This window comes from Ananas comosus, linkage group 14 (genome assembly GCF_001540865.1).
Source record: "Ananas comosus cultivar F153 linkage group 14, ASM154086v1, whole genome shotgun sequence".
Classification (NCBI taxonomy): Eukaryota; Viridiplantae; Streptophyta; class Magnoliopsida; order Poales; family Bromeliaceae; genus Ananas; species Ananas comosus.
This window is the reverse complement of record NC_033634.1, coordinates 11,307,196-11,332,031: the sequence shown is the minus strand read 5'-3', so window position 1 is coordinate 11,332,031 and position 24,836 is coordinate 11,307,196. Positions and strand designations below refer to the sequence as shown.

The 24,836-nt window shown below is 36.8% G+C and overlaps 1 protein-coding gene across 1 annotated transcript; it reads left to right on the top strand.

The window, feature by feature from the left end:
* Positions 17,755–21,729, top strand: LOC109719925 (receptor-like protein kinase BRI1-like 3). Its single transcript, XM_020246773.1, has one exon. The coding sequence runs from the start codon at positions 18,212–18,214 to the stop codon at positions 21,581–21,583; it is 3,372 nt and encodes a 1,123-aa protein (XP_020102362.1). The 5' UTR covers positions 17,755–18,211; the 3' UTR covers positions 21,584–21,729.

Sequence of the window (24,836 nt, the reverse complement as noted above, 5' to 3'; positions counted from 1 at the left end):
TTAACATGAAAACATTGGTTACATGAATTGCAGTGGTACATAGGGATGCAAATGGATCCGGGTTGGTGGAGCTCCCATCCCGATCCACCCCGAATGGGGCGGTAAGTGAGAACAAAAAATATAGAAAAATATAATCCGTTCTGAATCCATCCCGATCCGCCAAGTAAAATGGAGCGGGAGACGGGAGACCTTTTTCTTCCTTTAATCCGTCTCGTCAAAAAATTGCCAAAAATTCGCTCTCGTCCTAATATGCCCCGAATGGGGCAGTAAGCGGGAGCAAAAAATAAAATAAAAAATAATCCGTCCCGAATTCATCCCGTTCCGACAAGAAATAGAGCAGGAGTTGGGGGAACCCTCCTGCTCCCGGATCCGCCCCGTTTGCATCCCTACTGGTACATGGAGGGGTGTGATCCCCTCTTCGTTTCATTGATTTGTAACATTTCGAAAACACTTTATATTTGTTGCTATTTGAAGTTACAAGATCAGCATGAAGTGCGTAAGTGACACGGAGTTGTTCCGATGCCGCACAAAGTTATTCAGTGATAATTTATACGCAACGAAAAGTTTATGGTTTTTCCAGGTATCTATGATACTCCTGCTCCTGAATAACTAAAAGAGATGTGTCGAGCAAGATGTTCATGCATTCGAACAAGTCCGAAATGTTGCGAATCAAAACCAGGCCCAAAGAAGGCCCAAAGAAGGCCCATTTGAGGCCCATTATCTTGATGAAATATAATATCATATTATGTGATTTGTAGCTATGTTATCCAGTGGTTTACATACTCATTATTAATTAGAAAGGAGAAAATGGTGAAATATATGATATCTTTTTATTATTATGTGATTTGTATTTATCATTTCATAAATTGCAAAGATAACATAAAGAAAACAAAGTACAGCACTTTTAAGTTTTCCCTTTTTTGAATTAAAAAAAAAAGTCCAACACAACTCAACACAACACAATACAATATTACAATGGGGACTTAAAAAGCAAGTGAGACAAAATTTTATGGAAAGAGGAGGTAGGGCCAAAGAAATTAATGGAGAGAGAGAGAGAGAGAGAGAGAGAGAGAGGCGTAAAAGCTTCAATCTTTGAAAACCTAATAATAATAATAATAATAATAACAATAATAATGCACTGTTTTTTTCCACTTTAAAAAGTGTTGCCACACAAAGGAACATTCATATGTGGGTCCCACTACATGCATGGATTTTCCATATCTCTTGTGGCCTTCCTTCCTTCCTTACCTTCATTCTGGGATGCAAACTCATTCTGGTTGGTGGAGTTTCTGTCCTGTTTCGAATAAAACGATAAATGAAAATAAAAAATACAGAACAATATAATTTGGCTCGAATCTGTCCCGATTCATCAAGTAAATGGAGCGGGAGGCGGAAGACTCCTTTCTTCCTTTAGCCCACTCCAATCCGTCAAAATTCGTCAAAAATCTCCTCGCATTTTGATTCGCTCCGAACAAAGCGATAGGTGGGAACCAAAACTAGGATTAAAATTAATTCGTCCCAAATCCATCCAGACCCGATAAGAAATGGAGTGATAGTAGGAAAATTCTCCTGCCCTCCCGAGTCTGCCCCGTTTGCATCCCTACCTTCATAGTCTTTGGAGAGAGCCTATTTGAAAATTTTCTTTATTCAAAAAGAGCGGCAATATATAAACCTATACATAGAGAGAGAGAGAGAGAGAGAGAGAGAGAGAGAAAGAAAGTAGGTTTATTATACTCTTATGAGTATAGATCCTTTCGAACTCATAAGTTTTCGATTTTTGGATGAAAGAATATGCGGTTAGGATGATAGTGGTTCTCTAAGATTGAGTGGGTGACTGATTAAATAGTATCTATGATCTAACGAATGGAAATAATCAAAAGAGTAGATCCAACGGTCGAAAACTAATAAATATAAACAAATCTATACTCATAAGAGTATAGTAGCCGAACTCTCTCTCTCTCTCTCTCTCTCCCTATATATATATATATATATATATATATAATATCCCGCAAAAAAGAAAGCTGTCAGATATATATATAATATATATATATATAATATTATATAATTAAGAAGAGAGAGAAGAGAGAGAGAGAGAGGGTTGTGTGTGCTCTCAGGAGCACAGAGGCCTCCGTGCTCCTGAGCCTTTTGATGATGGATTTTCGAATCGATGATTGGATCCGTTAGACTTGATCTAGCGTATTTGAATTTCTAGAAATAATTTTGCGATTTTTTGATATCATATACCTTAGTGATTGAATCATTTTTAATAATTGATATCTGCGTTTTTAAGTTATAACGTGTAGAAGTATTAAATTAGATGAATTTTGTTACAAAATTCTTTATACTATCTACGACAAGATTAATATTTTGATCGAAAATTTTAGTGCTATATCACCACTTTTATAGAGATTTTTATTTTCAGCCGTTAAAAATTATTGATTTTGAATCCTTTTGATTAATTGCTAGGTAAATGATATCGAAAAATCGCAAAAATTATTTTCTAAAAACTTCAAATACACTAGATCAAGTCTAACGGAGCCGATCGTCGATTCGAAAATTTCATCATCGAAAACGGCTCAGGAGCATGGAGGCCTCCGTACTCCTGAGAGCACAGCAGTCCTGCTCTCTCTCTCTCTCTCTCTATATATATGTATATATATCACAACTGAGTTGTCGTTCATGAGGTCGGGGGTTCGGGAACGAGGACAGGGTTTGATCCTTGCTTGTGATTTTCACAAAATAGGGCTCGTGTTCTCTCGACTTTTGGATTGAAAAACACAAAACAAAGTTTGTGTTCTTGGCATTTGATTTGAAAAAGCAGTATACTATACTTACTGCAGAGTTTCAGGATAATTTAGGGTTATAGCAGCTCTATTAGTCCAAGTTGGTGGCCAGTGAAACCAAACGTTAGTTTACAAAATAACTTCTAAAAGTCTACATGCGGTTATGGCTGGCCATCATCCAGCTCACTGTCCGTGAGCCAGTTTGTGCTTTGCTTGAAATTAGCTCGCGATTGATCGCTCGTTTTATTAAATGAGCGGAACACGATCGAGCTGGTGTCAGCTTGCTCGTGTTCAAGTGATCAATATAGCTCTGAACTGCGACCCATAATCTTATTCTAACTTCATGTTACATTGAAAGTATTTCTTATAAGTTGCTAATTGTTTATCAACCTCCTTTTACTCTAGCTTTTTGAAGTGAAAAAAGCAATTTCAAATTGCTATGTAGGATGAGAACTAAATTGCTATAGCATGTTAGCAAATATCAACTTTTTAGGCCAATTAATTTAATTAAAATCACACCATATAGTGTTCCATGAATTGGTAGGTAATGTAATTTTGCCTTGGTAGTTGTTGTTGTTGTTGTTGTTGTTGTTGTTGTTGTAACCACAAAAATTACTTGTATAAAATCACTCCACACATTGCATTAAATTAGAAAAAGAAAAAGAAATTTTCTTTTACTTTTGTGACAAATTTAGGAAGTAACAAAGTTTTGTAAACACTCCATCACCATTTTAGACCTAAAATTTTCTTTTTTAACTATTTAATTAATAACAACAAGAAGATAAGGGGGAAACCTTTAAGTAAAACTAAAGCAACCAAGTATTTGACTTTCATAGTATAAAAATGCTAGTAGGCTAATTATTTAGCATTAATGACATAATTTATTACGAAATCGCCCATCTAATTCGGCCGGCGATGGACAATCGGACGGCCGAAAAAATTTGAAAAAAATTAAATATATATATTAATAAAAAAGAGTCACTTTCATTATTAGTTTACTTTGAGATGTAATACAATAATGTCACTCAAATTGGACAATTACAAGAGTAATGGTGTAGAAGATTAAAAAAGAAAAAAAAGAAAAAAAAATGTACACAAAACATGAGCTACATACATCCTATGGTTGGTTACACTTAGTTGTTTCCCACTACCCTACATAGGAATAAATAGGGAGAGACTTTTTTATTTTTATTTTATTTTTATTTTGTTTTATTTTTTATGCCCTAAATGCAAATGTTGTGCACCTTAAGTTACACCTAGTTGGAGGCCATTTAGCCCTACAAATTCTCTCTCTCTCTCTCTCTCTCTCTCTCTCTCTCTCTCTCTCTCTCTAGAAAATGGTACTACATGATCATGCATGTCCTTGTTAGGTAGGTGTGAGATTTAGAAATTTCTTAACTCTTTTTATTTTTTTAATCATAGATTAGATTAAAAATAATGGTAATCTAATAACCCAAAGAAGTTTTCGTAGAGACCTATTTACGAGAGAAAATGATATTAGCAGCCTCACTTTTGATAGGAACAGATCAAATTCTTATACATAAACTATTTTGTCCCAAAAGTGCTTAGTGATGACAATTACTTAGTATTTTCTATGGAGCAAAGTCGAAATTGGATCGTAAACCCATTTAGTCTAATTACCTAACCTTTAAAAGTTTTGATTATGCTATTTTATCTTTTAATTCATTTGATTTGAGTAATTTAGTGACTCTTAATTAAACTTCAAATTTTGAATGGACCATTTACTTTTACAAGCCTATTAATTTAGCATATTTCATATAATTTATGCTCTTATAATTTTATTAAAATAAGTAATGAATCTAAACTTTGAAAGGTTCGGTACTAAAATCAAACTTTTAAAATATCTTATAGTTAAATCAAAATGGATCAAAGTACAGATAAATTCTACACATTTTTATCATCATCCCCATTATGGTTAGATGTTTGTATCACTAGCATTTATTGAATGTAAAGTATCTTTAAATGAATGTATTGTAGTGATAAATAGTAAAAGAAAAAAAAAAGGACTAAAGAGTGTATCTAAAGGGTCTTTATATTGTATTTACAAGTAGTGAAATAAAATATATTAAGATTACAAAGGAGTAGCCAAGGGGAAAAGGGCCTCATAGTTATAGCTACTCCTTTTTCTTTTTCTTTTTTTTTTTCCATCCCTATAATTTAAGTAGAGCCATGAACAAAAGCCACATATCCACTTTGAGTGAAAAAAAAAGAAAATATTAGTCCTAGATCCTTGTTCCAAAAACACACACATTACAAGATCATTTTTGGATTTACCCACTTTATTTTATTTTATTTTATTTTAAAAAATGGGGCTTAAAATAGGGTGAATTGGTCCATGCCCTAAACCCCATCTAATTAAGCAAAGGAGCTCAAACATTCATGCTCTTTTTTTCATTTACTTTGATGGAAATGTCATGGGGAGCACCAACATTTTTGTGCCAAACACCACACACACACACACACACACACACACACACACACACTCACTCTACTCTCACTAAACCCCGTACTCAAGCTAATTGAGGAAGTGTTTGGTTGTTCCCAAAATTATGAAAAATTGTTTGTTTGAAAATTTTCTTTTTCATGAAAACATTTTTTCTGTAGTTTTCGTGTTTCAGATACAAGAATTTCGACAGAAAATCAAATAAACTATTTTTTTTGAAAATTAAACAGACAGAAAGTACTATTTCAGTCAAAAAATGAAACTTTTTTCAGTAGTTTTTGTGTTTCAGATGAAAATATTTCGACCGAAAATTTTAAAAAACCTACTTTTGTTGAGAATTAAAGAGACAAAATATACTATTTTAGTCAGAAAATGAAAGCATTTTTTCCATAGTTTTCATGTTTCAAATAAAAAAAATCAACAAAAAATTTAACAAAACTACTAAGAAACAAAAAGTACTATTTCAACCAGAAAATAAAAATATTTTTTCTATAATCTTCATGTTTCAGATAAAAAGATTTCAACAAAAAATCAAAAAAAAAAAACTTTTCTTAAGAATTAAAAAGACAAAAAAAAAACTATTCTATATAGCCAGAAAATAAAAATATTTTTTCTATAGTCATCATGCTTTAAATTAAAAAAATAAAAATATTTACTTTTCTTCGAAATTATACAGACAAAAAATACTTTTTCAGTCAGAAAACTGTGTTCCGAAACTCGCAAAAGTCCATTTTGTGTCCAAGTGAAGAAAAGGTCATATTGGTAAAAGGGATCAACTAGGGCTCTTCAAAGTCCAAAGCAATGCATTGCATTTATACATTGGCATTGATATATATAAATATATATAGATATCTATATATATAATTTAATAAAGTATATGTGATTATTTAGACTTGTTTAGCACAAAACTCCTCCAATTCCAAGGAATCATCCCCTCCCCCCTATGGACTTGTCTTACTTTGTCAAAACAAGTGCATAGATTGATGGGAAAAAAGAAAGAAGAAAAACACACAACTTGCTCTTATTATAAATTAAACTAGGGTTTAGGAAAAAAATTTAAAGAAAAACACCCAACCCTAATTGTGTTTAGCCGGCCGAGGCGGCCGGCACGTGCGAGAATCGCATGGGGGAATCCTACGCGCACGGCCGTCCTCACGTGCGTAATCAGTTCTTCGTACGTCAGAGCTTCAGCTGGCTAGCTGGTCACAGCTCTCGATTAGGGCTGTCGACAGGTCTGATTCCAGACAAATTTTGAAAAACTTGAATTCAAACACCGGTAACGAAATTAGAAACCTGAATTCGAGCATGATCCTAATTAAGCCAGACGGGTTTTGAAAAATCTATATCCGTAATCAAATCCGAAATAATTATTTCTCTCCAACTTATTTCAAAATATACTAAACTCTATTTAGGTTGGGTCAGGTTTGGGTTTGGATAGGGTACAGATAAAATCCATACCTAAACTTGAATACGTTAAGTTTTAATATTTTCATACTTATATTCGAAAGCATATCTATTTAGTATCGAATAAATCAGTCTCATTCCGATTCAGATTCGGATAAAATTTTAATATTCGTACTCATTATTTACTACATCCGTTCTCTTAGGTCAGTGGTCAAGCTATGACGATCGATGAATCGAGTCTCGGCCCCCCGGCATATGCGTGCTACCTTCTGGTTCAGACGGTACAATTTATACCCTCGGGACAGACCATTCGCCTTTCGAGGACAATTACTTAATTAATGAAAAGATGATCGATCTCAAGCATATTTCGAATCGAACACGAGCTGGGTCACGAATAGCAGGGTGAATCGTGAGTCCTCGTTCGTGGTTCGAATGGCACGATACGGTTTGTAGCCTCGAGGCCGAGTAATCGATAATTAATTAATATAATTAATCATCTTTTGTAACTACTTAACTAAATAATAATTAATTAAATGATGCTTAGTTAAGGAGCACTATTGAGTGTGAGTGCTTAAGCAAGCATTCCTTGTGACATTATTGTATACAAAAATAAATTAAGTATGAATGGGTATTAGAAGGTTTTAGTCGGAAAATTAAATCATTTTTTGTCACATCATTTGCCCAAAATATTGTAATAAAAAAATAGTAGGTGATGGGTGAATACGACGAATTTAAGTACCAAATATTTATATTTTCTTTCAATAACTTAAGTTGGTATATAACGGTATTTTTAATATTTATGTTTAATATTCTTTCGTCACATCTACGCTCAAAGTATTTTAATAGATTCAAAATAGAGCTTGAATTAAATAAAAAAATTAATAATATTATGAATCTGATTGGATTCGAATTCAGAACTAGAGACGGATTCGAAGCGGATTTTCAAAAATCCGAAAACCTAACCCGGCCCAAGAACTCGAACTCGAAAATCCAAAATCGAAACAATTATTTCTCTTTACCATATTTCATAATATATTACGTTAAAATTTAAAATTTTAAAATACAAATTCAAATATAATATCAAATATATATATATATATATATGGGGCATTTTTGCTTATTTACTCTCCACTATATTACCAAAATATCCTTATGAATCCCAATTTCATTAGTAAACAATCGAGTTTTGAAATATTTGAAAAACTTTTGAAAATCAATGAGGACATTTTAGTCGACCGAAGATATATTAAATATTTTTAAAGTTTCAGAGGATATATTAGATATTATTTCTGTAATAATAATAATAATAAAAAATCTATACTAGAATATGAGTTTGTCGAATTTTTGTTTTTCAAATCCGTATTTATCTCCGATAGCTTCAGCTATCAGAGAATAGTATTTATAATATTTTTATGTTCAACGATATAAAAAGATCGTTACGCTGTAGCTTAGTGAGATCATGTAATCATGCGTGCCATGTTACGTGTAATATATATATATATAGTTTTTTATTATAATAATGCTAACTAATACATTAAAAAAAGGGAGTAGGATGTGTAAGTTGTCCCCCTAATTAATGTTTGCTTCTAATTATTATAAATAAATGCATGCTTAAGCTTAACTAAGTGAAATGACAAGCCCTAAAATGATATGTTTTTAAATAAGCAGTGATATTTTTCCACTATATCTATCCTAATGACTACTATGTGAAATTAAACAAAGAAAAATTAAAAATACAATATTATTTTAAAATATTTAAAACTATTTTCTTAAATTTTGTTTTGATAATATATTTAAAATAAATTATCAAATAAGGTCACATCGGCTAATGTATAGAAAACCAATAATTTAAAAATAAGGTCGAATCAGCTTGTTCGATCGGTTTGACTCTAACCGAGTTTATAAAGCGGCTTGACTCTGCTCTTTGAACCAGATAAGTTAAAAAATTATTTTGAACCGTTTGAATGAGTGAACTGATCCGATTTTAATCAAACTGGCCTCTTTTTTTTTTTTAATCAAGTCGTGTACTCGTATTAAAATTCAAAAGCTTAGAATCAACTTAGCTGATTAGCATAGATTAGTCCTATAAAATGTGAAACTTGAAAAATTATTTTTTTAATTTTTTATCCGTTGGTTTCAAGAAAAATAATCTTTTATAGAAAACCTTTTTTTCCATATTTTATGAAAAACTAGCTTTTTTTTAATTTTCCTAAAAAAAGTTCGCCCATGAAATATGAAATTTTTTTCAAAATACTTATTTTTCTTCCTATCAAACTAGTGAAAAATTAGAAAAAGAGTTTCTCATGGAATTTTCTTTCTTAAATATTTTTTTACACCTTTATCAAAAAAATCTATGTATATCTAAACTGGCTCCACTCCGAACTGTCTCAAGTTCTCCACTTTTTTTTTTGCTTGAGCCGAACCGATTTATTCTTTTTTTTTACTTGAACCGAATCAATCATTATTGAATGTGGGCTCCCCCGAATAGACTCAAGTCCTCCACGTGTTTTTCTCTTTTTTTGTTTGAACCAAACCAATTTTTTTTTTCTTTTTTTACTTAAACCGAACTGAATCGCGCCTCTGCATTGAATCGAACTGTTCCTCTTCTACTTTCTTCGGCTGTCACTTTTCTTCATCAGCAAGCGAACCGAACCGAACCGAACCGAACCGAACCGAATCGAATTGCAGCTCTCCACTAAACCAAACTGTTCCTCTTTCACTTCCTTCGACTGTCACCTTCCTTTATCAACGAGCGAACCGAACCGAATCGAATCGCACCTCTCCACTAAACCAAACTGTTCCTCTTCTACCTTCGACTATCACCTTCCTTCATCGGCAAAATAAATCCACCCTTTATTGTCGCTTTTGTCATCGCTGTTTCCTCTTTCTTTGTCGTCGTTTTCTGTTCTTTCTCCAATTATCTATTGGTACAGGTTACTACACTAGTTAAGCATAAATTATCCAAAATATCAATCCCATAAGAGACAACGCATATAATGATAGCAAGAGTAATTAATACTAATTTCTCCATCATTAATTGAGCATAATATTTAAATTATTATTTATCCATTAATTAATGGTGGGGTTGGGTACATTTTCGGTACCCGTACGGAGAAAGGGTGGGGGATGGGTTAGTAAGTCACGTAATTCGCACGTGCGACCGACACGTGTGCGCAAGTGATTGGGGGACCCTGGGCCCCGCGGGGTTAGCTCAGTAGATTACGCGCACGAGCGGGGGTCGTGGGCCCCGCACGTGCCGTACCCTCACATATTTTCTCTTTTTTCTTTTAAAAACGTTTTTTTATTTTAATTGTGTTGTGACCGAAATGCCCCTCGCGGAATATTGTGGAATTTTTTTTTTGAATTAATTTCACACGGGTCCCTAGAAAAGTATCAAATAGCAAATATATTCTTACAAAATTTTAAGTTGTCAGATTTACCCTTTTAAAAATTCTCTGGTTTGTAAATATGTCCCTCCGAAAATTCTGGTTCATTCGGAAATTAAGAACACCAACGACGAAAACACTCTGCTGGGCCGATACTAACACTGAGAGACGAAAGCTAGGGGAGCAAATGGGATTAGATACCCTAGTAGTCATTTATGATAGATACTAGGTGCTATGCGTATCAACCCGTGCAGTGCTGTAACCCCCCCGATCTACCCTAATCCCACGAGTGAATAGTGTTGTTTGATTCACCGTTAATTTTTTAAACGATATGTATATAAAATGACTATTTTATCCTTATAAATTTGTTTCTGTAAAAAAAAACTCATTTTCTTTTTCTCTCCTCACCTTCGCCGCAGTATGTGCCACGTTTCTCATTTTTGCCACAACCGCAGCCCTTGCCTTCGATTTCGCCACCGCCGTAGGTCTCGTCATCACCGTGAATAAAGAGAAGAGGATGAGAAAGATGAGGAAACTCAATATTGAAATACAAATTATATATATAAAAGGGCAAAAGATAATTTTACCCCTTATATAGCTAACCGTAATTAGCTTTTTTAACTCATGGTTATCTAAATTTTGATAACAGAAGAATATATTTACACACAGCCGGGAGCACTTTTGGAGAAACAAATCTGATAACTTAAGTTTTGTAGGGATATATTTATTATTTGATATCATTGCAGGAAGTCATATGCAATTATTTTTACTCTTTTTATTACTATAAACAGTTGCTTATGTCTATTTTTATTGTTTAGTTTGTTATATTCGTCCTCAAAATATAGTTATTGACTTCAATTTAGAAGATGACAAATTAATTATAAAAAAAATAAAAAAAAATTACTTACTTCTTGTAATTTTTTTCAGCCTCTTATATACTAATATGAATATTTTAGATAAACCAAAAAAAAAAATGTNGTCGGGTAAAAATATTATTTTCTGATAGTTTAAATTTTTGAAGAACAATAACTACTAAATATTATTTAATTTGGTATCAGAAGAAAAAGTTTTTTACTTCTGCCATAGCTAGGAACTGAAATGAGGTCGTAAATCTGTAGAGCGCTGAAACTTCAATTTGGCGCTTCTAATTGGATTGCAGCGAGAAGCTATTACGAAGACTTTAGAATAAAAGAAATTAAGAGAATTGAGCTTTGTTGTACATAAACTCGCGAAAATATCAAGTTTAATATATAATAATATGTTTAAAATCACAAAAAAAAAATTGTCTAAAAATATTTTATCTTTTCCTTAGTTTGAAAAGAATATTGTTACCATCAATACAGGTTATTTTATTTTTTTAGGACTTAAAGGAGTGTATATGATGGGCATATAATATTTGTTTAATGATTCATTGAATAAGCACAAACACAAAAAGGAGTCAATAAACTTCCATTTTTATAATAACTTTTTCTTAATTTTGAAATGGCATTACAAATTTGACTTCTTAGCTTACTAAATGAAGCAACAAGTTCATAAATTAATAACTAAATTGTAGGTCAAATTTTCTCGATAATGACATTAGACCATAATATTTATTTTTTAAGTTGCTATATATTTAAAATTCACATAAGAATATGATTCCAAGTGATATTTCCAAAGCAAAGGGGCTTGTGGGAAGAAAANTTATGCAAAGAAAAGAAATTAAGAATCATAATCTTGTTGACCAATTTGTTCTTTTGGGAATGATAAAAAAAAAACAAAAATATCGATTTTGATTCACTCGAGCAGTTTCCACTTTAGTGGCAAGTTGGATTTTGCATATATTCCACATCATGTAATCTATATTATTCGCATGGAGCTAAATATTGGCCCGTACATTCATATATATATATATATATATATATATATATATATAACCATCATTTCTGATAGTTTTGGTAAATACTAAATTTTTTTAACAGACATTTTATCTGAGATGCATGCAATGCAATAAACTACTTTCATAATTTATATGGCAAAATTTAGGCAATTTTAGATATTTTTATTTTAATATTTTACGACCCAAAAAAGTAAAGATCTAATTCCAAAAAAGAAAAAACAGGATTATTGCATACAGCTCTCTGTAAATATATCGAATAGTAGATATATCTCTACAAAGTTCATCTTTTCATATTTATTCTGAAAAAGTAGTAATATTTTCAAATAATTCTTATTGTTATGATCCATTAAAAAAATATAGTTGACTATAGATAAATTACTTAACTCTGATTAGTGAATGAGGTATATTGACATTTTTACCCTTTTTAATTGTTTGTGCTAACAGAAAGAAAAAAGATAATCGTTAGAAACTTTTGAGAGGACATTTTTTATATGATTCTAATAGTCGGGGCTTTTGAAGGAATACATTTATGATGATAAAAATGTCATTTCATTTATATACTGTTAAAAATAAATTATGTTTTAACGATAACAAATCAGAGAGACAAATATAAATATCACTGGACTTTTGTAACAATAAATATAAAAAGTTAAACTTTATGGAATTATATTTGCTATTCGATATGTTTACAGGAAACTGTATGAAATTAACACAAAATAATGATTAAATTCTTGTAAATACACCTCTTTTCGCTTTTCCTCTCTGACTTTCAAAAGCATATGTTTTACGCCCTTAAAATTTTAAAAATATTTTCAAGAGTGTACAGCGCTAATGGAGAGCACAAAATGACCAAATTATCTTTACCTCTTTTATAAGTAAAAAAATAATTTTTTAATATATTTATGTCATTTTGAATGATGTTTTCGACATTAATTATAAAAAATGAACGGAATAGTGATGGAATTGTGACAGAGGGAGGCTAAATGCAACAACTTGAAATATTAAGGAGGTAAAATATAGATTTCCGAAAGTTAAGAAGGGAATAAAAAAGCAGATAATTTATAAGGGATTTTTCTGTAATTTAAGTAAAAAATAAAGGGTTAATTATATACAAGTCCTCGCAAATATGGTGAATTACAGATATATTCCTGTAAAGTTCAACTTTCAGATGTTATTCCTGCAAAAGTCTTAATGTTTTCAGATATGTTCCTCTGGTTAGGATTCGTTAGAAAACTGTTTATTTTTTAATAGTCGGTTCGTGAAATGATATTTTTGCCTTCACAAATATGTCCCTCCAAAAGCTTCAACTGGTATATATTTGTAGAAATGCCCTCTTAATTTTTGGCCTCTTCCTCTTACTCTTCCTTTTCGGGCTGTGGGAGCGAACGGTGGCGGCGACGTCACGGAGCTTGTCGGAGTTGCGGCCGACGAGGACGAGGCTGAGGCTCGCAACGGCAAGGCGGAAGGCGTAGGTGTGGCTGATGCCGTCGGAAGTGCTCGTGACGACGACCCACGCGGGCACGACGATCGGATCATCGACGACAAAGACAAAGAAGAAGAAAGAGGAGAAAAGGAGGAGGAAAAGGAGGAAAAGGAAGAGAACGATGAATAAAATTATCAATTCACCTTATTAATTAACCATAGTTAAATATTTTAATTGTGGTTAATTAAATTTCTCTAACGGATCCTAACGGCAGAAACGTATCTGAAAATATTACGACTTTTGCAGGGATAACATTTAAAAATTGAACTTTGTAGGAAAATATCTGTAATTCATCATATTTGCGAGGGCCTCTATGCAATTAACCCAAAAATAAATGGGGAGGTGATCTCACCTCATGCTTACAACGTTGGAAGGGCATTTTCGTAATTTTACACAGGGGCCACACGTGCGCTTGGTGAGAAGTGGTGTGGGGCCCACACACTGGGGTTGGTTTGGGTGGGGTCAATCCCCATAATCACTCTCGATGGGGACAAAACCAATTTGAGGAGTCCACGCTCCACCGTAATTAGCGGTTTATTTGATAGGGACTTTCGAATATTTAAATAAATTATTTATTATTAAAAATTAAAAATTAAAAATATCTCTTTTTTTAATATATATATATTCTCATAAGTAATTTTATATTTTGTTTAAATTATTGAGTAGCAACCACCATTTTAATTTTAAGGGCTATTTATATACAGAGGATATTAACAAATCTTATATATTTTTCCGAAAAAAAATATCATGGAAAATATTTTTTGAATAAAAATTCGAAAAAGCAAATTTTTTTTTTTTTAGAACTGAACAGATAGAAAACTTTTTCAACTAGAAAACTAGCTAGTTTCTAAAACTTTTTATTATGAAATTAATAAAATACCTCGTAATGATTATATAAAAAATAGATGAAACCAGAGCGAACAGCTCGAATCGAATAAAAAATTTAAGTTTAAGTTATTAATAAGTAGAGGAATCTTTATAGAATAAGTTTCACTTTTCTTTCTCATTTTTTTCCCTTTTTTTGGGAAAAAATATTTCCATCAATTTTTGATAGCAATTTGATTTAAGATTCCCCTCTAAGTTAGATATTTGGTAATAATGTGTTATGTAATATTTTCCACATGCCATTAATTATAAAGTAAAAGTACATCTTTGGAGAGGGTATCTCACCCTTATTACCTACCATTATCCTCTCTAGTACACATTTATGGTACATAAATTTTTGCCCTATAAAAAACCCTAATTGAAAACCATGCACTAAACACCCCATAAAAACCAACCCCACCCCTAGCTATGTACTACTCACCCACCCAAAAAGAAAAAAAAAAAAAACACTAAATAACAAAATCCCTCTTAAGATTTATCTTATGTCTTAATTATTGCCTTGCATAAAATTTTGCTCTAATTTAAATGCAAATTTGACACAGTAATAAAATACACGTTCAAATTGAAACAAAATTTTATGTATTGAGACAAAAAATAAAACGTAAGGAAAATATTTGTTTATTTAACCCAACACTTAAACCCTAAATTTGTGACATCGTCGATCGAAGCATTTGAAATTAAATGCAAATTTGACATAGTAATAAAATACAGGTTCAAATTGAAGTAAAATTTTATGTACGAGAAAAACTGAGACAGAAAGTAAAGCAAAGCGTGAGGAGAAGGTTTTTGTAATTTAACCCAAATATTAACCCTAAAATTGTGTGATATTGTCCTAAGCATGTGAATCTTTTAATATCTCCCCCCCTTGACTTATAAAAGATATGGTAGGATCACCATGTAGAGGTAGAAAATCTTAAGCACTTTAGTACACCTAAGCTAGCATTTAATAACAATGTGGTTGGTTTATTTATAAACATTTTAATGCCCCTTGACTTCTTGTGCACCATGCATGTATATAACTTGTTGCCCTAATTAGTGACCTATCAAAAAAAAAAAAATAAATAAAAATTCAGGGCTCTTTCTATTATTCCTTTTCTTTTAAGAAGGTTCTAAAAGTGTGTTAATGATAAAGAATAGTGGCTGGGGCTTTGGATTCTTTTTGAGTTTGAGGTTGCATATTAAGCCAAGTGCTTTTTGAGGCTCTATGGGGCTCTTCAATTTACATCTTAGGTTTTGAGTTATTTCATAGCTAGGGTTGGTTTTTCGTAGACCTCGCTAACGTGCGAATCTCGATTTGAATCGAATTGTATATGGCCGTGATTCGAACTTGATTTTGAGTGAGTTCGCGCTATCTGTAATATAACCTGACCTAGTATATCAAGTTTCGATTTGAATCGAATTGCATGTAGTTGTAAATCATTCAAACTCAACTTGATGACTTCGTATTATCTGAAACCTGAATTGATGTTTTAGGTTGAGATCGGACGTGTCCAAAATATTTAGATCCAACCGTTAGCGAATTGCTTATATCGTGTTCTCACTTTGAAAAAATAAAGAAAAAAGTGATTTCTTTTTTGTTTTTTTGTTAAATTTATTGTGGAATGATGTTGGTGAATGATTAAGAACAGTGCAATAAATACATCACAAATCAAGGAGAAAAATGTGGAGAGCAATTACAATATGATGTATAGAGGATCACATAAATTGTTTTCTATTTTTTGAGAGATAGGTAGCACGTTACCCGCTTCGTTTATTTCATTTAGAAATAAATTTAGCTGAAAATGTGAATCAATTAGGATTCGAACTTAAATCTCGGGTACCAACCACCAATTAGCCCTTTGTTTTCTTAATTTGGTGGTTGTGACATGTATTGCAATGTTTTATTTAATACCCCATTTCTAATTTTCTTTGTTAAAATGGTTCATTGCTTTATTATTTCACATTTTCCATTTTGAAAATACTTACTCCTACACAACTTACTCTTTGGTGGGGAAAAAATATTTATTATATATGATAAAAAAAAAAGAGCCAAATTAGCTTAGAAAATGGAAAAGTAATTGAACAAGGCAAAAATTTACTACAATATATGATCAAAATATGAGTAATTAATATATTTATTGATCAATTATTGGATAATGATAACCACAATGAAATCAAAATACTCAACACTTAAACCCTCCTCTCTATTCATGCGGTTACTAAATTAAAAATTTATGCTATTTGACTAAAATTAGTGAAACTTCTACAACTCTAAATTAGAAGAAATAAAGAGGGGGAATATTATATATATATATATAATAATAACCTTCTAATTAGAAGGTGATATTAAAGACGCAGCAAATTTACTGAATCTGATCAAATTCAATAAGTATATAGTGATCAAATTTAATAAATTTATATGTTAATAATAAATTTGACTATGCTAACAACTGTTTATGCTTTCATCTCAACACACGTTTTTGTATCAGAGCTTGAGATATTTTAATAGACGAGAAACATAAATGAGACTAAAAATTTGGTGAAATTCGAACTCAATATAATCTCGGACCCTAATACCACGTGAAACTAAACGAAACAACTAATATTCTTTAAAACTTACCAAAGACTAAACAAAAACAAAATTCAATAAATTCATCTATGTGCAATAAATTTAACTATGGTAACATTTTTTTTTATATTTTTTATCTTAGATAAATTCTCATTTTTATACTCAGAAATCTTTTAATATGCATAATAATAGACTAATAAGACTGGCAAAATTTGAACTTAGCATCTCCAGTGTTAATCTCATATAAAAAACAATCTAAAAAAATTATTGAATTTTTAAAATTGAACCTCCTAGAAAACAGTAACTTCAATTTCTTTTTTTTTTTTAATCTCAAAACTCTATCAAAACCATGCCAATTAATAATGTGAAAAATAAATATATTTACAAGTTATTATGTAGGGGTGAAAAAGTATAAATTGGGAGAAGAGATTTCAAAATTTTGGGTTTATTTTATTTTTTATTTTTTATTTCTTTTTGGGAAAAGGGTAGAGGGCCAGGAAAAAGGGGGAGGGGAGAGAGACTTGGGGGAAGCAAATCCCAAGTTTGACCAGACTCGGAAATTGAGAAAAATATATAAAAAAAAAACATTAAAAAATATATATAAAACAAGAATAAAGAAACAAAAAAAAAAAAGCAAACAATTAAAAAAATTAAAAACTTAAAAAATTAGTTGCATAGCACCTCTCTCTCTCTCTCTCCCTCTCTTCTTTCTCTCTCTCTATCTCTATTCCCTCCACTCTTTAATTAAACAAATCATTTCCTCTTTTTTTTTTTTTTTACCCCATAAAATTTTTTTAAAAAAAATCTCAAAAATGTTTCCAAAATATTTAAAAATGAATTAAAATAATTAATCCTCTTCCTCGATTTCTTCCTAAATTCTCTCTCTCTCTCTCTCTCTCTCTCTCTCTCTCTCTCTAAAAACCCATTAAATCACTACTCCAAACACACACACACACACACAAACACAAACACAAACAACAAAACCCATATGAGATTGGAGCCCAAAAGCTCCAAAGGTGAGATTTTTTTCCTTTTTTTGGATTCAAAATCACTTTTTTCCTGCGTTTTCCTCCTAAAAATCCGATTTTTTTTTTTCCCCATCTATTTTCGATTTCACCGATCCCTGATCATCTCCAATTCCCGATCCCCTGCTCCTCCCCTGCAGCTTCTTGTGAACTAGTTTGCGATCGATCAAGCTAAAAAAATCTCTCCTTTTTCTCCTTTTTGTGAATCCCCTGATTCAACTCCATGGTGTTCAACATGTGAGAGCCATAAATTTCAATCAATTTTACCCCCCCACCCCCAAAAAAACCCAGTTTTTGATCCAATTGTAGCAGTAGCAGTAGTAGCAGTAGTAGTTGGAGCTAGAGCTACCATTAATGGAGATCACAGCTTTTGTGCCCTTGATGGTGATGATGATGATGATGGTGATCCTTTCGAATTCTCCGTCGTCGTCGTCGTCGTCGGCCGCGGCCGAGACCGACGACGAGGCCGCGGCGTTGCTCTCGTTCAAGCTCTACTCCGTCGAATCCGATCCCGATAACCTGTTATCGAGCTGGTCCCAGGTCTCGTCCCCGTGCTCTTGGACCGGGGTCTCCTGCTCCGCAGATGGCGTGACGGCACTCAACCTCAGCCGCATGGGCCTCGTCGGCCCCCTCCGCATCGACCCCCTCCTCTCCCTCCCCCTCCTCCGCTCCCTCGACCTCCACTCCAATTCCTTCTACGGCAATCTCTCCTACAACAACAACACTAGTAGTGGTGGGGGTGGTGGTGGTGGAGGAGTTGTGTGTAGTTTGGAGCGCATTGACATTTCGTCGAACACCTTGAACGGGACCATCCCGGGCGAGCTCTTGTCCTACTGCCGCAATCTGAGCTTCCTCAACCTGTCCCGGAACTCGATCTCCGGCGCCGGCGACTTCAAATTCGGGTCTTCCCTCTCGGTGCTCGACGTCTCCCGCAACCAGTTCTCCGATCCCGCGCTCTTGCGCTACTCCCTCTCCGCCTGCGGGGGATTGAGCTACCTCAACTTCTCCGCGAACAAGCTCTCCGGCCCCCTCCCCGGCGGTGCTTCGTCGTGCTCGAGCTTGGGCCTCGCGGTGCTCGACCTCTCGCACAACAACCTCTCCGGCGAGATCCCGGCGGGGTTCGCGTCCTGCCCCGGGATCCGGGCCCTGAGCCTCGGCGGCAACCAGCTCTCCGGCGACTTCGTCGCGCGCGTCGTGGCGACGCTCCCGGCGCTCCGGGAGCTCCGGCTCCCCTTCAACAACATCTCCGGGCCGAACCCGTTGGCCGCGCTCGCGAACTGCTCCGCGCTCGAGGTGCTCGACCTCGGCTCCAACGACCTCTCCGGCGAGATCCCGGCGACCCTGTGCGCGGACCTGCCCGCGCTCCGGCGCCTCCTCCTCCCCGGCAACTCCCTCTCCGGCGCGGTCCCGCCGGAGCTGGGCCGCTGCGCCGAGCTCCGGTCGATCGACCTGAGCTTCAACAACCTCTCGGGCCCCATCCCCGCCGCGCTCGCCGCGCTCCCCAAGCTCGTCGAGTTGGTCGCGTGGGCCAACGACCTCTCCGGCGAGCTCCCGAGCAGCCTCTGCGCAGTCGGCGACGGCAGCGTCCTCGAGACGCTCGTCGTCAGCTACAATTCGATCCGCGGGAGCGTCCCGGGGGCGCTGGCGCGGTGCTCGAAGCTGGTGTGGGTGTCATTGGCCGGAAACCGGCTCACGGGGAGCGTCCCCGCGGCGCTGGGATCGCTGCAGAGCCTCGCGATCCTCCAATTGAACGAAAATTCGCTGTCGGGACGCGTCCCCGCGGAGCTCGGCGATTGCCGGAACCTCATTTGGCTCGATCTGAACAGCAACCGGCTGTCGGGGCCGATACCGGCGTCGCTGGCGTCGCAGGCCGGGCTCATAACCCCCGGGATCGCCTCCGGGAAGCAATTCGCCTTCCTGCGCAACGAGGCCGGGAACATCTGCCCGGGCGCCGGCGCGCTCTTCGAATTCTCCGACATCCGGTCGGAGCGCCTCGCGGAGTTTCCGCCGGTGCACAATTGCCCGTCGACGAGGATTTACACCGGCACGACGGTGTACACCTTCGCCGGCAACGGCAGCATGATCTACCTGGACTTGTCGTACAACGCGCTCTCCGGCGGCATCCCGGGGAGCCTCGGCTCGATGGCGTACCTGCAGGTGCTCAATTTGGGCCACAACGAGCTGGCCGGGGCGATCCCGGAGAGCTTCGCGGGGCTGCGGTCGATCGGCGCGCTCGACCTCTCGCACAACCGCCTCACCGGCGCCATCCCCGGGGGGCTCGGCGCGCTCACGTTCCTCGCGGACTTCGACGTGTCCAACAACGGCCTCACGGGGCCGATCCCGACCACCGGTCAGCTCACCACTTTCCCGGCGTCGCGCTACGCGAACAATTCGGGCCTCTGCGGGGTCCCGCTCCCCCCGTGCGGGCGCGGGCCCCACAGAGGAGGCGCAGCGGGCAATAGTAGTCCCGGGTGGTCCCAGCCTGAGCTGCGGCGGAGGCGGCAATTCGTCGGGTGGAGCATACTGGTGGGAGCCGCGCTCTCCCTCCTCATCGTCCTTGCGCTCGTCGCGGCGCTGTATAAGCTGCTGAGAAGGCGTGATCAGAAGAAGGGCGGCGCCGGGTACGTGGAGAGCCTCCCGGCGGCGGCGCTGTCGTCGTCGGGGACGGCGTCGTGGAAGCTGTCGGGGGCGCTGGAGCCGCTGAGCATCAACGTGGCGACGTTCGAGAAGCCGCTGCGGAAGCTGACGTTCGCCGACCTGCTAGAGGCGACGAACGGGTTCGGCGCCGAGAGCCTGATCGGCTCCGGCGGGTTCGGGGAGGTGCACAAGGCGCGGCTCGCCGACGGCGCCGTCGTCGCGGTCAAGAAGCTGATCCACGTGACCGGGCAGGGCGACCGCGAATTCACCGCCGAGATGGAGACCATCGGCAAGGTCAAGCACCGCAACCTCGTGCCGCTGCTCGGCTACTGCAAGGTCGGCGACGAGCGCCTGCTCGTCTACGAGTTCATGCAGTTCGGCAGCCTCGACCTGCTCCTGCACCGCGACTCCGCGAGCGAGAAAACAAGTTTTCAGCAGCAGCAGCAGCAGCAAAAGCAAAAGCAGCAGCTGGACTGGGCGGCGCGGAAGAAGATTGCGGTCGGGGCGGCGCGCGGGCTCGCGTTCCTGCACCACAGCTGCATCCCGCACATCATACACCGGGACATGAAGTCGAGCAACGTGCTGCTCGACGAGAACCTGGAGGCGCGGGTGTCGGACTTCGGGATGGCGCGGCTCGTGAACGCGCTCGACACGCACCTCAGCGTGAGCACGCTCGCGGGGACGCCCGGATACGTGCCCCCGGAGTACTACCAGAGCTTCCGCTGCACGACCAAGGGCGACGTGTACAGCTACGGGGTCGTGCTGCTGGAGCTGCTGTCGGGGCGGAAGCCGATCGACCCGCAGGAGTTCGGGGACAACAATCTGGTCGGCTGGGCCAAGCAGATGGTCAGGGAGAACCGCAGCGCGGAGATCTTCGATCCCGAATTGAAGCCGTCGGGCGGGGCCGAGCTCTGCCAGTACCTGAAAATCGCGTGCCAGTGCCTCGACGACCGCCCGCTGCGGCGCCCCACGATGATCCAGGTCATGGCCATGTTCAAGGAGCTGCAGATCGACTCCGACAGCGACTTCCTCGACGGCTTCTCCATCGCGCGCGCCGTCATCGACGAATCCGGCGACAGCGCCGCGTAATTCGATTTCGATTTCGATTTCGATTTTTGGTTCACTATGTATCAGTAGCAGCAAAGAAGAGGGGGGAAACAAAAGAAAGAAAAAAAAAGAAACAGCATTTTGATTACTGTAAATAGCACAGGAAGAGAGAATGTTCAGAGAGGAAATTAGCAGAGATATTGAAAAGAAAAAGAAAAAGAGAAAAAAAAACAAAAAACTTTTCCTGCTTCAGCATACATTGTCTTTGTGATTTTTATATATAATTTATGTTGTTGCTTGGATGTGATGAGCCTCAATTTTGAGTTAACAGATCTTGTTTCAGTTTCTCTGTTTCTGATTTGTTTCTGAAATTGTTTTGTTCAGGTTTTTCTTTCTTGCTTTTTTGTTTCTGAAATTAATTTTGGGAATATCTGCCGCAAATTGAGGTTTTGAGCTACACGTTTGATTGTTTTCCTTTCCTTTTTTTCAGTAGTTGTTATTATTATTATTTTTTTGCTGTTGTTGTGGAAAGCATAAGAGTTTTATCATGTTTAACAAAGGGTTAATTATATACATGTCCCTGCAAATATGGTAAATTATAGATATATCTCTACAAAACTTAATTTTCATAAGTTGTTCCTGCAAAAATCCTAATATATGTAGATATGTCCATCTGATTAGAATCCGTTAGTGAACTGTTTATTTTTTAACAGTGGATTCGTGAAATGATATTTTTGCTCTCATAAATATGTCCCTCCAAAAATATTTCCTCTTGCTCTTTCTCTCTCTCTTCGGGCCGCTAGAGCGGACGGCAGCGGTGGCGCTTCGGCGAGGTCAGGGTCGGGTTCGCCGGCGACGAAGAAGAGGGAAGAGAAAGAAGGAGAGGAAGAAGAAGAGGGAAAAGGAAGAAAGAGAGGAAGAGGGAAGAGGGAGAGGGTTCGCCGCCGCCGCTGCATCTCCTCCCTCGCCGGCGACGAAGAAGAGGGAAGAGGAAGAGGGAGAGGAAGAAGAAGGGGGAAGAGGAAGAGGGAGAGGGTTCACCGCCGCCGCAGCCGCCGCATCTCCTCCCCCGCCGGGAACAAAGAAGCGGGAAGAGGAAGAGGTAGAAGGGTAAAACCGTCAATTCACGTTATTAATTAAACATGATTAAGTTTTTAACTGTAGTTAACGAAATTTTTTTAACAGACCCTAACGGCAGGGACATATTTGCATATATTAGGACTTTTACAGGAACAACTTATGAAAAGTGAGTTTTGCAGGGATATATCTGTAATTCACCATGTTTGCAGGAACGTGTATGCAATTAACCCAACAAAGCTTTAACAAAAGCACTTCTCTTATCTCTTAATTATTCCTTGCATAATTACATAATTAGATTTAGAGATTTAATTGCCGACAAAATATTAGCACGATACGACTCAATTTATATACATGTAAAAATCCGATGGACGAGATCTTAAAATAAAGGCTAAAATGCCAAAAAATATCTTTCTATAAGAACCGGCTATCGAAATATAAATTCGTAACACTCAATCTTACAGTATTGTTATTATTTTGTTATCGTTCCGTGCATGTATTATACGGTACAATCCAAAAATTACTAATACGTAACCATTTCATTCCTAAATATGACGGAAAAAAATTAATTAGTAAATAGTAGAATTTTTTTTTTTTTTTTTTTTGATGAAGTGAATCAACATCTCAGCAAGTTATTTAGCTGTATCACACAACTTATACAAGACTAATGACAAACTAATAATGAAAAATATTGATATAATATAAAAATAAATAAAATTTATGCTAATTGTCACATGTTAATTACTATAGGAGTGTCACCTGGAGAAAGCAAAAGATTTTCATATCATTTTTTTTCTATCTATCCACATTTTCAAATCTAATGTAGGTCAGTAGAGCAGCAAATATTCAGCAGAGTCATGAGTGGCCAACTAATGAACTACTTGTGATAAGTTGTCACCACACCATTGGATTTAAAAATAAAAAAAATAAAATAAAATACTTGGATTGCTTTTCTACAACAAGCTTTTGGACTTTTTAGTAGCATTTGTGATCTCTCTCTCTCTCTATCTATTTCTCTCTCTCATCCATTTCATGTATCAATGATGTGATCAAGCATTTTAATCAAAGTGTTTGGTATTGTTTGATAAGGATGTTTGTTCATGTTTCCTTCTCTGATGATGGTGTCTTTAAACACATGCAGAAATGTTTTGTTATGTTTTGTTATCTTTTGCTTCGCCGTCGCAGAAACGTTTTAGTTCGCAAAAAATCGAAGGAACTGTTTTCAAATGGTGGTCGCCGTCGAATTTGGACAAAATTGGAGTTTCAAAAGAGGAGGCACCCCAAAATGAGAGGGACATGATAGAGATTTATTTGGTTATCTCTTATAAAGGAAACTTCAAATACCGTTTCTGTAATTCATCGCTTTTTCACTCCAGTACCTTAAAGCTTAAAGCGTATCAGTTTAGTAATATGTGGTTTCGTGTTTCTCTTTCCGTTACCCCTTTTTCGTTATCAGTTTAGTAATATGCAGTTTCGTGTTTCTCTTTCCGTTACCTTGTTTTCGTTATTTTTTTTAGGAAAAATTTTAAATACCACTCCTATGGTTTCACACTTTCTCACTTTAGTACCATGTGCTTTAAAGTGTATTAATTTAGTGCCCTATGGTTTCATTTTTATCTTTTTACCCTATGGTTTCATTTTTATCTTTTTATTATCGATTCCACTAATTTTTTCGTTAGATCAGTGACAAAGTTAAAACTAAAGGGTACTAAAGTGAATATTCAATAAACCTAGGTGGGGTATCTGAAGTTTTTTGTATATAATTTAACGAAATATTAACAGAAAAGCTGACGAAAAGATAAAAATGAAACCACAGAACACTAACTTGATACGCTTTAAACCACATGGTGCTGAAGTGAGAAAGTGCGAAACCACAGGGGTGGTATTTGAAGTTTACCCGATTTTTTTTATGAAAACAATGGGAAAATTAAAATTATAGGATACTAAAGTAAAAATTCGAAAGATAAGCCACACGAGGGGTATATGAAGTATTTTCCTCTATATTTTAACAAAGAGTTAACAGAAGTGCTTACGAAAAAAGAAAAACGAAATCGCAAGGTACTAAAGTGATACAGTTTTAACCATTGGGTATTAAAATGAGAAAACGTTAAATATTTGAAGTTTTTCCCTCTTTATTTTTATTTGTTTATTAGGAAAATTTTGACCTTAAATATTGCAAATTTGGAGCTTATGTAGTGAAAATTTGAGGTGTACATGG

Bases quoted from the DNA above. Each gene is read 5' to 3' on its own strand.
- LOC109719925 (XM_020246773.1), top strand. From the start codon at position 18,212: ATGGAGATCACAGCTTTTGTGCCCTTGATGGTGATGATGATGATGATG.